The sequence below is a fragment of the Solea senegalensis genome, linkage group LG21, assembly GCF_019176455.1.
Source record: "Solea senegalensis isolate Sse05_10M linkage group LG21, IFAPA_SoseM_1, whole genome shotgun sequence".
NCBI lineage: Eukaryota > Metazoa > Chordata > Actinopteri > Pleuronectiformes > Soleidae > Solea > Solea senegalensis.
Genome location: NC_058040.1, coordinates 16,158,340 through 16,175,153, shown reverse-complemented (window position 1 = coordinate 16,175,153; position 16,814 = coordinate 16,158,340). Strand labels below are relative to the sequence as shown.

Below are 16,814 nucleotides of genomic sequence, written 5' to 3'. Positions count from 1 at the left end.
ATCGTGTCTTGCATCCGTTAGAATCGTGTCTTGATACAACCCGTTAGAATCGTGTATTGGTACAGTCCGTTAGAATTGTGTATTGGTACAGTCGGTATTGGTACAGTCCGTTAGAATCGGCGTCTTGTTATTAGAATGGGCGGTACAATCTGTTAGGAATGTGTCTTGGTACATTCCATTAGAATCGTGTCTTGGTACACGCTAGAATCATGTCTCGATACAATCTGTTAGAATCGTGTCTTGGTACATTCCATTAGAATCGTGTCTTGGTACAATACGTTAGAATCAGAATGATACAGTCGTTAGAATGTGTCTTGATACAACCCGTTAGAATCATCCGTCGTGTCCAGTCCGCGTATTGATACATCATTAGAATCATGTCTTGATACAGTCTGTTAGAATCGTACATTCCATTAGAATCGTTCTTGGTACAATCACGTTAGAATCATGTCTCGTGAATCGTGTCTTGGTACAGAATCGTGTCTTGGTACAAACAATCGTGTCTTGGTTAGAATCGTGTCTTGGTACATTTCCTTGGTATCTGTTAGAATCGTGTCAGTTTAGAATCGGTACAATAGAATCATGTCTTGAGAGAATCGTGTCTTGGTACATTCCATTAGCGTGTTGGTACATTCCATTAGAATCGTGTCTTGGTACAATACGTTAGAAGAGTGTGTTGTACAATCCGTTAGGATCATGTCTTGATACAGTCTGTTAGAATCGTGTCTTGGTACAATCACCCTGTTACTTTTACTTATAAACTGTGTGTATTTAAAGTTTAAATGTTTATCAATCGTTTAATAAGTGTATGATTACAGAATGTGTAAACTTAGATAAAGTGTGTGTGTCATTTTTGAAAAGATGGATCAGAAAAGCTTTCACTCGCCGTTTAATTCATCACATTTAACGTGAATATTTGAATTCATTTCTCTGTTTTCATTTCAACATAGTGACTCGTTGTCCTCAGTTTATCCTCTAGAGGGCAGTGACGACGACCGCTACCAAAAAATTCTACAACAACGAAGAAGAAAAAGAAAGCCCCGCCCCCTCCTGTTGTGTGTTGCCCAATCAGGAGTCCACACATCCGGAAGCAGCTCATTGACTGCTGTACTTGCAGTGTGTGTGTGTTTCAGACACCGGACAGCTAGTCGGCTAGCACACTGACAGAAAGCTAAAAACATAACAACGTTTTTCCTCGTTGGTTCAACCGCGTCCTCGTCCTGAACGTCGCCCCGGTAACCAGCTCACACCGTAGCCGTAAACTGTTAACCATGGTTGGCGTCAAAGTGATCGGCAGCGACCCGGACTTCCAGCCGGAGCTAGCGGCCGCCGGCCCCAGGCTCGCCGTGGTGAAGTTCACAATGGCCGGGTAAGCTTTTCCACACCAGCTCGGGGGCCGCGGTGTTTGCCGGGTTAGACTTAGTTACCGTGTCTCTCCCCTGAAGACACTTTGGTGTCTTTTTTACTCTTCAGAGCAGCGAGTTTAAAGACAGGAGTCCCCACTGTGGAGTAAGCTAGGTTAGCATGCTATCGTTAGCTTCATTGCTTACAATGACAAAGCAGTATTGCTCTCAGTCCGCTGCTCCAATGTTATCATTTACTGGTTAACTTGAGGGGAACTGCGCTACATTCGCACGTTGCGATCGACGTTAAATCAAAGTATGTCTTGTGTTAGTCGTCAAATCAGAAAAGAACAAATATTACCCCGAAGTGACTTTATGCCTGTGTTATATGCCAAAGTTTTTACACGAGGACCCACTTTTACAAGAACAAACCATTACAAATAAACTCTTAAAATAAGCAATAATTTTGTATCATGTAACATTATTTTATTTACTGTTGTTCTCAGTAACGCTCAGTAAAAGTGATTAATAGATGACATATTGTGTGCACCTAATAAAAAGGCTCTACTGAGAGTTAGGCTGAGTAATAAATGGAATAGATTTTTCCTATTAGTAGGCATCATGCCGTTATTCCTTTATTTAAGTAGACCAAAATGTGTTCTCTATGACTCTTTATGTTTAACTTAACATTTATTTATCAATCATGTGTGTCTTGTCATTATTAAATGTATGTTTTATGAAGGAAGTAGAAGTATAAATGCTGTGATAACCAGCAGCATCATATCGGGACAGACAGTGGCTGCAGTGATTTATTTTAGCTTCAAGAGACGGCCTTCATACCCTTGATTTTAGTATTTGCACGGTGTAGGTATCAGACTTTAAAATGCTTATCGTTCTTCTGTATACACGCAAAGACCCCCATGATATGATTTACAAGTAAAACCGAAGACTGAATAAGCTGCTGCCGCTTTGACTCATGTTTATTTTCTTTGCACAGCAAAGAAAATGTTTATCTAAATCAGCTGTGTCATGAGTATGAAGAGAATAAATGACCCCTGCAATTTGGTGCAGGGAAATAGACACGTTTTCCCTGCACCAAATTGCAGGGGTTATTTCTTCTCTTCTGTAGTGAAATTAACGGAATATTTTACTGATGTACCTTCCTCTGCCTCGTCCTCAGGTGTCGGCCGTGTGTCGCGATAGCTCCAGGGTTCCAAATGTTGAGTAACAAGTACCCGCATGTCGTCTTCCTCGAAGTAGATGTTCACGTGTGTCAGGTAAGTCCAAACTGTCACGATTGTGAGCGTTCGTTCTCTGGTGATTCTTATGTTTGTTGTCAGACACATCTGGTGGGAAAAACTGATTTAATGTGGAGTTTTTGCTGTCCAGACACCCAAACTCCATACTTCGAAAAGATCTGGACTATTATTTGAAGGTTTAAGCATAACTTTTGACCAAATCAGCACACCAGGATCCGACTAGACAGCAACAACAGATTGTGAAGGAAACCTGTTTCGGAAAACTCCAGCTTTAATTTCCTACTTCTTTTTTTCCCAGGCGACGGCAGCGGCCAACAACATCTCAGCCACACCGACGTTCTTGTTCTTCAGGAACCGGGTTCGGGTGGATCAGTATCAGGGGGCGGACGCTGCAGGTCTGGAGGAGAAGATCAAACAGCACACAGAGAACGACCCGGGAAACAGTGAGGATTCCGACATTCCAAAGGGATACGTGAGTAGAAGAACCTTTGTCATGTGTCATGTTTTGAGAGAATCGTGCAGTAGAAATGTACCCAGAGTTTGAGTTAATCGTGTTGGGGGGGGGTGTTTTCAGATGGACCTCATGCCTTTTGTCAACAAAGCCGGCTGCGAGTGCCTCAACGAGAGCGACGACTGTGGCTTTGAAAACTGCTTAGTCAAAGACTCGTCCTACCTGGAGTCTGACTGTGACGAACAGGTACGAGCTTCTGCGTCTTCTCTCTGTCCTGCTCGCTCTAAGAGGAACATGGCAGTGAACAGCAGTGAACATAATCATAAAAGATGTCATCGGCTTATGCTGACTTAACACATTTTGTGGCTAAAATAGTTTTTTCTGGTGACGCAGCAGGCAGCCATGTTAACCCAGACACAAATTGACCATTCCATCGTGTTTTTTAGACACTTAAAGAATAAAGAATTGTTTAATGCAGAACTGTTTTCCTTTTAAAATCTTGTCCAGTTGTTGATAACGATGGCCTTCAGTCAGCCAGTGAAGCTCTTCTCCATGAAGCTACAATCGTCAGACTTTGGTGAGTTTTCCTCTGCGTCCGACCAATCTCACTCTGCAGCTGATGACCTAGTAGTCACTTTGTGTCTACCACCGTGTCCTTAACTCCTGCCTCCTTGCCATCAGCCCAAGCCCCTAAGATGGTGAAGGTGTTCATCAATCTCCCTCGGTCGATGGGCTTCGACGACGCAGAGCGGAGCGAAGCTCTTCAAGCTCTGGAGCTGACGGAGGAGGACTATAAAGAGGACGGTCTGATCCCGCTGCGCTACGTCAAGTTTCAGAACGTACAGAGTGTTACGGTAAAGACCAGAGAATCCTGAGAATCCAGAATTGTGTGCTGTCATTTCATAAGCCCCTATTGAAGTAGTACCCCATAGAATCCAGCAGAGGGTGCAAATATGCCATATGCATCCACCGTATCACACAGTAAATGGCAGTTTGGAGATCCAAGCCTTCTGTAGGTGGAGGAGATTCCTCTTTCTGCAGATAGCAACCTGCTGCTTTGGTGAAAGAAGACACAATGTCCATCGAATATCCACTAATAACTCAATACTCTCTGTAAGCTGGCTCATACAATTACTTTGTGTTCCGGGGACTCCACTGTGAGGTGAAGTTGTGAATAAGTCCTACAGTAAATTTTAGTTAAAATCTGTCAGATCAAGATTTCGTTCAAACTTGTTTTTTCCAAAAGTGACAGCCTTTAAATTGACTTTTTATGACCATAAAATACTTCCCGTTGAACTCGGTGTGGAATAACAGAAACCTCTGCATGCAACAGCTCATTGACTGTGTGTTTTTGTTTTTCTGTTTTTACCAGATGTTTGTCAAATCAAACCAAGGAGACGAGGAGACGACAAAAATCAACTACCTGACATTCATAGGCACACCAGTACAGGCCACCAACATGAACGACTTCAAACGGGTACGATGCAGCCTGTGATGTACACACGTATTTTGTGAGGTCTAAAAAACATACAAACCTATCTTTGTGGGGACATTTTGACTGGGTCCCACAGCTGAAAGTGGCTTAAGGTTAAGACCTGGTATTAGGGAGTTAGGTTAAGGGTTTGGACACTTAGTTGTGATAGTTAAGGTAAAATATAAATGATTACATTTTTCTCAGGGTTAAAACCTGGTTTTAGGGTTAGAATTTGTTTAGTTTAGGGTAAAGGTTATGAACATCATGATTTTTTGGCCGCCTGGATTTATGTTTGATTTCATGTGCCAATCTCAGCTGACATAGGGTGAAAGGCGGGGTCACAGATCGCCAGTCCATAGTTTTTCAATGTTGTTGATGTCACAAACTGTCTCGGAGTTATGGGAATCAGAAGCACACGTGCTTAACAGAAGGGTCATGGTTGATGATTCCATTCGTTGCTATGTGTTTCACAGGTTGGTGGGAAGAAAGGAGAGAGTCACTGAGGGAGGAGGAGGAGGAGGAGTCTCACATCCAAGGACTTTCAACTCTGCCAAAACACACACACACACACACACACACACACCCTCTCGGCCTCCGGCTGTCCTCCTCCAGCTCTGAGTGGATCCTCTCTGGTCGTCTGTAGAGTCGACACGTACAAAATGATTTGTATTGTAATTCTGATGGAAAAACACTGTAAATAAAACATGATCCTTTTTCAAAGGCACGTGTGTCACTGCTGCTCTCTGTGGAAACAAACGACTTCATACGTTTGCAGATACAAACGCACGTGAGGACTTTCACGCCGTACGTACTGTATGTATGTTTTAAATGGCAGATATGGGCCATAATAATGCTACTTCACTGCTGCCTTGTTTGGTAAGTTTTATGTCACTGAGGTAAAGGTGAACTAATGATTTCAAACAGTGGATCAACAACTCCTGTGGGCTGTAATGTCAAAAATCATTCATTTTCTCTGTGGACTTAAGTGCAGGAGAGAGCAATTTCCTCAATTTACTCATTCATTAAGATATCGTAGACTTAAGCTAATGTTAATTAAATGAGGCTAAATGCATTATATTCCTGACATCTATGGTGGCGACCATGTTTTCACTGTCTCAGGTTGTCTCTGACATGAAGTTCCAGAAGTCTTTTTGTTTTGAGAAGCTGCCATGTTTGCAGTTCTGCACTTATTGACTCGTATCCCTTGACTTATTTACTTATATATATAAATTTACATTTATATATATTTACAAAAGTAACCTGTTGTGCTCCACTTTGATTGTGTGTGACATTTGTTACCAAGTAATATTTGATGCCTCATAAAACCAAATGCCTCACTTTGAACTCATAAAAGGGAACTCCCTTTAACTCCTCCCTGTACTTCCTGGTCTCAAACAAAGCCACTCCCTTTAGCCAATGTGTTCCACACATACTCGGCTCAGTTTCCTGGAGCTCAGTGAGCACCGATGGCGCAGCAAGTAATTCAGATGGCCAAGGAAAAGCTCTGCTGTTCAGTCTGCCTGGATCTGCTGAAGGATCCGGTGACTCTTCCCTGTGGCCACAGCTACTGTTTGAGATGTATTGAAGGCTACTTGGACGACGAGGTCCATGGCTGTCCTCAGTGCAGGCAGACCTTCACGCCGAGGCCTGTCCTCAAGAGGAACACAGTGTTGGCGGATTTAGTGGCTCAGCAGAAGGAGACGGGACTCGAGGCTGCTCCTGTTGGTCCCTGCTTTGCTGGAGCTGAGAATGTGGCCTGTGACGTCTGCAGTGGGACAAAACTCAACGCTGTCAAGTCTTGCCTGCAGTGTCTGGTCTCGTACTGCGAGCTGCACCTCCAGCCTCACTACCAATCACCAGCCTTTGGGAAGCACAAGCTGGTGGACCCCTGCAAGAAGCTCCAGGAGAACGTCTGTGCTCGCCACAGTGAGGTGATGAAGATCTTCTGCCGCACCGATCAGCAGTGCATCTGCTACCTCTGCTCCATGGACGAACACAAGGGCCACGACACCGTCTCTGTGGCGGCAGCAATGAGCGAGAAGCAGAGGGAGCTCGCGGCGCGTCGAGAGAAGATCCAGCAGAAAATCCAGAGCAGAGAGGAGAGTGTGAAGGGTCTTCAACAGGAGGAGGAGGACATCAACTGCTTTGCCAATGAAGCTGTGAAGGACAGCAAGAGGATCCTGTCAGAAGTGAAGGAGCAGATCAGATCTCGTCAGAAGTCTGAGACCACTCGTGTCCACAAGCAGCAGGAGAAGCTGCAGGAGGAGATCGCTGAGCTGAGGAGCAGGGACGCCGAGCTGGAAGTGCTGACACACACCGAGGATCACACCCAGTTCCTGAGCAGCTACACCTCGCTGTCACACCCGAGTGACGCTGCAGACTCACTGAGCGCCACCGTGCGCCCCCTGCCGTACACTGCATACGTGGAAGCAGCGATGTCAGAAGTCAGGGAGACGCTGCAGGACATCGTGGACAAGGAGTGGACCAAAAACCCCCAGAGCGGGAGCCAAGTGGACGATTTCGAGGTGCCACAAGAACCACAGACCAGAGAGGAGCTCCTCAAGAATTCATGTCAAATCACACTGGATGCAAGTACTGCACACTGCAATATATACATGAACAATGATAGAGAAGTGACATTTTACAAGGATAGTGGTTCATATCCTGGACATCCAGACCAGTTCACCAGCTGGTGTCAGGTTTTGTGTCATGAAGGTCTGACAGGACGTTGTTACTGGGAGGTGCAGTGGACAGGCACTGAGGTCTTTCTGGCAGTGGCATACAGGGACATTCAAAGAGCAGGGGATGAGAGTGCGTTTGGACACAACAAGAAGTCCTGGGTTTTACAGTGTAACAACAAACGATATGAATTCAGACACAACAACATCAGAACCGACGTCTCAGGCCCTTGGTCCAACAGGATTGGTGTGTACCTGGACCACAGTGCTGGGGTTTTGTCCTTCTACAGCATCTCTAAAGACCAAACCACGACTCTCCTGCACAGAGTCCAGACCACTTTCAGCCGGCCGCTCTGTCCTGGACTCGGTCTACATTGGCACAAAAATTCTGCTAAAATAAGTAATGCTTTAAATGAAAAATAAACTGCTCTTGATCAATGATGTAACTATCTTTCCGTGAGACTGGGTTTTTGATATGTGGCTATATCACATTCTGACACACGTCAGTGCTGACTTTGTCACACAGTGTGCCACCGTTGCCAACAACCTAAGAGATTAAAATATTTGCCACTTTATCTCTCTGTGAGGCAGCTTCTTGAATGATCTGTTTTATTGTTTTCTTCCTTGTCCGTACAATAAGACTTTACAGAGGGATAATTATCTGGATTGAAGGCTTAAGTAAAGTGTCCCAGATTTGTGTATGATTGTCCAATTTTCCATTTATTTTACACACTAACCATTCATATAACTGTTTGGTTTATATTTGTGATTGTCACTATATGTTGCATCTAAATGAATAAAAGTTCTGAATCAAAGTATGTTTCTGTGCGTGTGTGTTGTTAACCATCAAATTGTCAAATTGGTGAGATTAAAAAGTCAAAATTGTAATAGAATACAATAGAATAGAAGTACTTTATTCATCTCCAAGGGGAAATTGTAATGAAAGTCCTCGTTATGAGATAAGATAAACAATGATGAGCTATATATGGAGATGGCGATAAGTGAAGTAATAATAATAAATAAATAAAAGAAAGAAATAATGAATAAATAAACACAGAAATAAAAGAATGAATAAATAAATACATGTATTTATGTATGTATTTTCTTTATTTATTTGTTATTACTTTGTAATTTATCGTCCTCCATAAGATATAAGACAAATGTCAAAATTGTGAGGTTAAAAAAGGAAGTTTGATGGAGCAGGGGGCGTGACTAATAAACTGAACTGTCAAACACCATACACCAATAGGATTTCCTCTTCTGGTTGTGACGTAGACACTCGTGGCCAATCAGATTGTAGGCTGTAGCGGCAGCTCCCGCCTCCTGGGTGAACCAACCCGGTGGAGACTGAGGCTGACGTAAACTTGCGCGTCCGTGACTGCGGAGGCACCGGCATCTGTCGCTTCTCCCTGGTTTCCACATTAAAAACATTTATAATTCACCGCCTCAGCGGACACGCAACTGGACAAGACATGGCGACGGAGCTAACAAAATGTGTGGAGCAAGTCTCTGTGGGTAAGGAGACTAGCGTTTATTCAGAGCTAGCTGGCTAAGTGGCTAGCCAGCTAGCTCCCATGTGTGTAGCGTATTGCATCAGTTTCACTTAGCGGTTAGCATGGAGCCTCCGCTGCTTTTGCCATCGTATTTTTATTTTTTTTAAACATTTTATTTAATCGCAATTTAATTGTGTTGATGTAGATCAACGAAGCGCTTCACACAGAGCAGAATGTGGGGCTGCGTCAGTCAATGTATACTGTACTGTACATGTAGCCACGGCTCAGCCATACAACTAAAAAAGGTAATGGCGATAATTAAAAGTATCGCGATGAAATGTCACACCAATAAAGATCGATAATTGCCCCCTGAATCGCTGCTGAAGAAAGCATAGTTGTTAATGAGTTTTACAAATCTATACATAATAAATATATAAATGTGTGTGTGTGTGTGTATACATATATATATATATATATATATTAGTTATTGTATTGGTTCTTTGCCCCAACAGATTAAATATATTGATATTTAAGAAAAATCTGAGATGTGAGTCAAGCTGATCATTATTATTATTATTATTATTATTATTATTGTTATTATTATAATATATTGATAGTATCAAAATATCATCAAAATATTTCACAATTAATTTAGTAATATGTCATCAATTAAACGTTCATTCATTGACATTCATTTCAAGCCGTCCTTGATATTTATATAATGGCACGATAATATTGCAGTCTCATAATAAACCATATATACCGCACAGCACCCTGTTGCAAAAATAACTGAATGTAAAAAAGTAGTAAACTGAGTTATTACAATCGAATTTCGTCACGCTTCTGTTCCTCAGCCGAAGTGTACGTGTCGGACAAATGTGGCAGCGACAAGGATGGAGACGGCACGGAGCAGAAACCCTTCAAAACTGCTCTCAAGGTACGCCGTCGTGTTGTCACAGCGTGTCACTTAAGTTGAGTTTTCATTGGTTTAAAATGCGTCGTAATATTTCTTTATTGTTTTTGTCATCACAGGCTCTGATGTTTGCTGGGAAGGAGCCGTTCCCGACCATCTACGTAGACTCGCAAAAGGAGGAAGAGGTTTGTTATGTTAACCTTTATTTTTTATATACACGTGTACATACGTGTATATATATATATGTGTGTGTGTATATGTATATATATACACATGCTTCACTGAGTTTTTTTGAATGTGTCTCTCCGTGTCTCCTCTCTCCTCCTCGCCAGCGTTGGGCAGTGATCTCGAAGACGCAGATGAAAAATGCAAAAAAGGCCTTTAACCGTGAGCAGATGAAAAGCGGTGCCAAAGAAAAGAAAGAGGTGAGTGTTTTGCTTCGGCTTCTCTCGTGGAATTACGCAATAACACAAGAAGCCAGTATTTTTGTCATGTAAACGTTCGTTCACTGTGCAGGCAGAGGACATCGAGAGGAGAGAGAAGAACCTGGAGGACGCCAAGAACATTGTCATCGAGAATGACCCCAGCCTACCTGAGACTGAAACGGTCAGTTTTTAAGCATATGTGAGATATGACACACTTATGAGATTATGTCTATGATAAGTTTTTCTGAAACTGAAGTTTGTGTTATTTCTCCTGCACCAAACTCTATAGAGAAAATCACTGATTTAACACCACGCCACACATGAGTTGTTGATCCACTGCTGCCTCCATCAGTGAGTTCAAATGTGTTCTTTGGTGAATTTGGTGTTTTAAATCCCTCATTCAGATTCACCTCAGTGACACAAACTAGCCAATCTGGGGCAACAGATGATCAGTAGCTTCTGTGTCCCTGTGAGCAAAAATGGTGATTTTTCTCTATGGGGTTTGGTGTGGGAGATTATAAAGCAACATAAACTTCACATAAAGATTAAGTGAATAGAAACTTGCGTATATAAAATTCACTTATTATCTGTTGTTGCAACACAAACACATAGTATATATTCTGTTGTTGTTGCTCAGTGCTAAATGCATTAAATATGACTTGTGTCTGTGCGTTGCAGGTGAAAATTCACCACCTGGAGCCAAAGCGAGGTCAGAGGGTCAAAGTGTTTGGATGGGTTCATCGGCTCAGGAGACAGGGTGAGGAGCAGAAGACGTGAAAATACACATAATGATTCATTTAGAAAGTGAAACGGAGCGCACACACACACACACACACACACACCAAAGAAAAAATCTCTTATCTCTTTCAGGGAAGAACCTGATGTTTATTGTGCTGCGGGATGGAACTGGTTTCCTCCAGTGTGTCCTGTCTGATAAACTGGTATGACCTGTCAAACAAGGATCAACTATTTAATGCATAGAGTTGTAAAATCCACTCAGTGTTAGTGGGTTATTCTTCATAGAGTACTGCAAAGTAAAAGGCACCAATTACAACCTTTTCTCCTCTTCAGTGCCAGTGCTACAATGGTTTGATGTTGTCCACAGAGAGCACGGTCGCTCTGTACGGCACCGTCACTGCAGTTCCTGAGGGGAAACAGGTAAATACACCTGCAGTACAAAACTATAACTGACTGTTCGACAGTCTCTCACAGCAGGAAACAGAAGTCTGTGTTCTTTGTAAATCACTCGCTCTCCCACAAAGAAAATCAGCGATTTTAAATCACTGCATTCAGGAGTAATTTATCTCCTGCTGCCTCTATCAATAAGTTCAAATGTGATGTAGTATTGTTATTATTATTATTATTATTATTAATAATAATAATAAATGTCCTGTCTTGCGGCTTTGGTGTTGGAAAACCTGTGTTCAGATTTATTGTAGTAACTCACATGTGCTGAGGGGGGCAGCAGTGGATCAGCAACTCTTGTGTGCACTTGATGTTAAATTGCTAATTTTCTCTGTGGACTTTGGCGCAGGAGAGTTGGACACAAGCTTCTTTTGTTTTCCTCTCGTAGGCGCCTGGTGGACACGAGCTGCACTGCGACTTCTGGGAGCTGGTCGGCTTGGCTCCAGCGGGCGGCGCCGACAACTTGCTGAACGAAGAGTCGGATGTAGACGTGCAGCTGAACAACAGACACATGCTGATCAGAGGAGAGAACGTCTCCAAGATCCTGCGAGTGCGATCCACTGTCACACAGTGCTTCAGGGACCACTTCTTCAACCGAGGATACTATGAGGTGACGCTCGTTCACGGTTATCGCTGAGATGAGAAGTGAAATATAAAATGTCCATACGATTCGTGAGATACGGTTGTCAATACAAGGTGTGTTTGTTTTTTTCTTCCGGCTGTAGATAACTCCTCCCACCCTGGTGCAGACTCAGGTGGAGGGCGGCTCCACCCTCTTTAACCTCAACTACTTTGGCGAGGAGGCGTACCTGACGCAGTCCTCGCAGCTCTACCTGGAAACCTGCATCCCGGCTCTGGGCGACACCTTCTGCATCGCCCAGTCGTACCGAGCCGAGCAGTCCCGCACCCGCAGACACCTGTCAGAGTGAGTGTGCTGTTCACAACACACACACACACCTGCATATATAACTGGTGTGTGTGTGTGTGTGTGTGTGTGTGTGTGTGTATGTATATATACATATATATATATATAATTTTTTATATATGTATATGTATATATATATATATATTTATTTTTTTATATATATGTGTATATATATACACATATATGTATATATATATTTATATATTTATATATATATATATATACATATATATATATATATATATATATATATATATATATATATATATATATATATATGTAACATGTTAAATTACCAAAACAACAAATAAAATCCTTAAAACTCCACTAGGGTGGGACACCACTATACGATATTAAAGTCAAAATACAATACTATCATGATCTTTAAGTCACAATATTGTCACAATAATTTTTCACGATGCGATATTTAAAGCCACAGTACGATATTGCGACATTTAAAGTCATGATCGATATTAGCACGATATTTAAAGCCACAAGACGATATTATCACAACATTTAAAGTCATGATCGATATTAGCACGATATTTAAAGCCACAAGACGATATTATCACAACATTTAAAGCAAAGATACGATATAATCACCATATTTAAGCCGCAATACGTTATTATCATAATATTTAAAGCCACGATGCGATATTATCGCGACATTTAAAGTCACAATACGATATTATAATGATGTTTAAGTCACGATATTAGCACAATAATTAATTCATGATACAATATTATCACGATATTTGTGAAATCATACAGCATATATTGCGATAGATTCTCAGTATATTCTCAACAGCTCTAGTGAGAGAGAGAGCACTTGGCACCATTTAGTGGACTGAAATGTCAATTGATTTCTTTTTTTATGTTAATCCACAAAAAGTTAAATGTTTATTTGTTAGATTATCATCATATTTGTTACGATATTTCACTGTATGGATTTCCCCCCCTCCATCAAACTGAAAAACAAACTGTGCTTGTCTTTTTGTTGGTGTTTTCAGATACACTCACATCGAGGCCGAGTGTCCCTTCATCTCATTTGAGGACCTGCTGAACAGACTCGAGGACCTGGTGTGTGACGTGGTGGACCGTGTGCTCAAATCCCCCGCCGCTCAGCTGCTCTACGACATCAACCCTGTACGGCACAGTTTGGTTATCTGCACGTTGAAGCTGCGCACGTTCATGTGGACATTTTCTTCAATTTCCTAAATTGTCTTCCAGAACTTCAAACCTCCAAAGAGACCGTTCAGGAGGATGAACTACACCGAAGCCATCGAGTGGCTCCGAGAGCACGACGTCAAGAAGGACGACGGCTCCTACTACGAGTTTGGAGAGGTGATGATTTGATTGTTGTACTGAATCTTACCTAAGATAACATTAAAATGAACCATTGCTTTCAAAATGTTCAATGCTTCTACCACTTATTGATTGAATGGTCTTATGTCTCTGTGTCTGTCTCTCTGTCTCTGTGTGTCTCTCTCTCAGGACATCCCCGAGGCTCCAGAGAGGTTGATGACCGACACCATCAACGAGACCATCCTCCTCTGTCGTTTCCCTGCTGAGATCAAATCCTTCTACATGCAGCGCTGCTCTGACGACAAGCGCCTCACCGAGTCGGTACGAGTTCTCTCCCCAGGCCCCGCCCCCTTTTGTATTTGACAGGGTTCCCACGGGTCCTTGAGGTCATTGAAAGTGCTTGAATTTTGTGCAAGAAAGAAGTTCAGTTGATATAGTAGGTGGTTAGTAGGTTATCACGATATTTAAGTCATGATACGATATTATCACGACATTTAAAGTCACAATGTGATATTATCACAATATTTAAGGCCACGATACGATATCATAATGGTTAGATCATGATATTGATATGTCTGGGAAATTAAAATTCCAAGATCAGCATGTACGTAGAAAGTAGCCCTCCCATCTTAAGCTGTGTCAGCACATTCTGTCCTTGAATTTTAGGGAATTTAGTCCTGGAAAGTCCTTAAATTTGATATCGATCAAGGAGTGGGAAGCCTGATTTGAGAAGACACTCGCACAGACTTTAAACGTAACACTGACTCCACTTTGTGTCTCAGGTCGACGTGTTGATGCCAAACGTTGGCGAGATTGTCGGAGGCTCAATGCGTATCTGGGACTCGGAGGAGCTGCTCGAGGGTTACAAGAGGGAGGGAATCGACCCGACACCCTACTACTGGTACACTGACCAGGTAAAAGACATGGAACAAACCGACCCGGTTGTTTGAGAACCACTGCTCTAACACATGAAGTGTTTCTTTTTTTAATTCTTTTTTTTGTTTGTTTGTTTTATAAATCTTTTTATCAAGGGTAGTAACAATGATTTAACAGCAAAGTTACAAAAGACTTTTCTTTTTTCTTTTTTTTTATACACACACAAACCTCCCCCCCCACCCGACGACCAAAAATAAGAAAAGTAATAATAATAAACATAAAGAAAAGCTTTTGTGTTAGGTGTCATAGACACAGGTACACCTAGATAAAATGTCAGTCAGTCATCATCTAACCGCTTTATCCTCCACCAGAGGGTCGCGGGGGGTGCTGTGCCAATCTCAGCTACATCGGGCGATAGGCGGGGTACACCCTGGACAGTTCGCCAGTCCATCGCAGGGCCACACACAGCTAGAGACAAACAACCATTCACTCTCACACTCACTTCTATGGTCAATTTAGAGTGTCCAATTTACCTAATCCCCACATTGCATGTTTTTGGACTGTGGGAGGAAGCCGGAGAACCCGGAGAGAACCCACGCACACACGGGGAGAACATGCAAACTCCATGCAGAAAGGCCCTTGTTGGGCTCGAACCCGGGTCTTCTCGCTGCAAGGCGAGAGTGCTAACCACTACACCACCGTGTGGCCCTAGATAAAATGTAATAAATGAAATAAATGAACAGAATTTCAATGAGGGACAACATGACTTCAGAGGTCTGTATGACCGGCCAAGTGAACCTTAGTGTGGGCCCAAGCCGCAAGACTATAGACTACCTAAAATCTTCTAATTTAGTCCATCAATGTCTTAGGAAAGCTCTTGGAGACTACTGAAGTATGACAAAACAGGTTCCCAAACAGGAACGACACTGTCTGCAGTGTTGTTGGCATTAGCAGCGGTCGTCATGTTAGCTACTTTGCCACTTAGCGTTACGTTGGGCTTCTTATGAAACTATTTCTTCGACACAAGTTAGTGTCAAATTCTCAGGAGACTGAAGTTTGCGCGTCTTGTTCCTACATTTCCCAAACCAGAAGCCTGAGTCGTGTCGTGAATTAACAGGCTGCTCTCTGTGTCTCTTGTCTCTCAGAGGAAGTACGGCTCGTGTCCTCACGGGGGTTACGGTCTGGGTCTGGAGCGTTTCCTCACCTGGCTGCTGAACCGACATCACATCAGAGACGTGTGTCTGTATCCACGATTCATCCAGCGCTGCCGACCATGAACAAACAAACACACACACACACACACACAGTCAGTCCAAGTTGCACGTAAGCACCACCTAACTCTAAAAAAAAAAAGGCAAGCCCAAAAACGGAGACAGAATCCAATGTTTGGTCCAGTTTTGTCTTCGCTCTACGGCGTCTCAACACGTCTCCTCCTCATGTTCAGTCTGTGATCATGTACCTGGTGTCTCTGCAAATCATGGACCAAATAAAATACTATTCAAAAAGAAAGGTCTATCATGTGTGGACTCGTCTCTTGTGCTGTCAAATACTGTATTTCTGTCAATTTACTGTGTGTTCTGTGAAAATCATCCACTGGAATTCATTTAAAAAAATAATTTAAGATGCATTTATTTACATTTTTTAAGTGATTTTTTTTTTCCAAATTCCTTTTGACATCTAGACTAAAATGATCCATAATTTGATTTTAAGAGCCTCAAGTCTTTGTAGAAATACTGAATATTATCCACAGAAACTGACAAAAAAAGTTTTTTTGCCAATTCCTGTGGAAATTCACAGTAAAATAATCCATAATTCTGACATTAAAGCTTCATGTCTCAGTAGAATTTACTTAACATTATGAATACTATCTACAGAAATCTCTAAAGGATTAACTCACCAATGCCACTGAAGAGATGAAAAAAGATGAAAAAATAAGTAAAGCTGCATGTTTTTACATTTTTAAGGTACTTTTTCAAAATCCCTGAGGAAATCCGGAGTAAAAGAACCCATTTTGTCACAGTAAAGTGATATTTAGCCTCAAAAGGTGACTTTTATGAGAAAGTCCTGCTTTATCATTCGCTTGAGCTTTTACCGGAAGTGTCTTCAGTAAAAGGGAAGTGCAGTCGGCAAAAATAAAGTTCATGACACACACACCAACGACAAAATGCCGTGGGCGTGACCGGCACGAGTGGGGGGCGGTGTCTTTCCTTGTAATCTAAACCAACGTAGTGACGCAATAATAGTAGCGCGACAACCTGTGTCAAGCGAATCGAATTGAGCAAGCGTCAACGCAGAAATCTACCAAGACTGATTCCATAATAAAAGCATGAATTCCGTCTTGTTTGACGGCATTCAAATATAATCAGCTCCTCTGGTGTACTAAAAAGAAAGTTAACTGAATAAATAAGTCTCTCAAGATTAGTACATTAAACTGGGAATAATGTCCTCTGAAATGTTGAGCTTAAATAAAGATTAATTTAAGATTCA

General features: G+C 42.1%; 3 protein-coding genes across 3 annotated transcripts; all 3 read left to right on the top strand.

Annotated features, from left to right (window-relative positions):
• Positions 1-1,081: 1,081 nt before the first annotated feature.
• On the top strand, positions 1,082-5,251 carry txnl1 (thioredoxin-like 1). Its single transcript, XM_044011855.1, has 8 exons — positions 1,082-1,369; positions 2,524-2,620; positions 2,901-3,074; positions 3,177-3,299; positions 3,561-3,630; positions 3,735-3,907; positions 4,426-4,530; positions 5,001-5,251. Exons 1-8 carry the CDS (start codon positions 1,272-1,274, stop codon positions 5,028-5,030), a joined length of 870 nt encoding a protein of 289 aa, XP_043867790.1. The 5' UTR covers positions 1,082-1,271; the 3' UTR covers positions 5,031-5,251.
• A 643-nt stretch (positions 5,252-5,894) lies between these two features.
• Positions 5,895-8,020, top strand: LOC122758045 (tripartite motif-containing protein 16-like). The gene has a single exon (XM_044011854.1). It carries the CDS (start codon positions 5,994-5,996, stop codon positions 7,626-7,628), a length of 1,635 nt encoding a protein of 544 aa, XP_043867789.1. The 5' UTR covers positions 5,895-5,993; the 3' UTR covers positions 7,629-8,020.
• Positions 8,021-8,543: 523 nt separating this feature from the next.
• nars1 (asparaginyl-tRNA synthetase 1) lies at positions 8,544-15,836 on the top strand. The gene is made up of 15 exons (XM_044011853.1): positions 8,544-8,720; positions 9,553-9,635; positions 9,731-9,796; positions 9,944-10,036; positions 10,128-10,217; positions 10,715-10,793; positions 10,907-10,977; positions 11,108-11,194; positions 11,610-11,831; positions 11,947-12,146; positions 13,157-13,292; positions 13,377-13,490; positions 13,641-13,772; positions 14,234-14,365; positions 15,473-15,836. Exons 1-15 carry the CDS (start codon positions 8,678-8,680, stop codon positions 15,602-15,604), a joined length of 1,680 nt encoding a protein of 559 aa, XP_043867788.1. The 5' UTR covers positions 8,544-8,677; the 3' UTR covers positions 15,605-15,836.
• Positions 15,837-16,814: the final 978 nt, after the last annotated feature.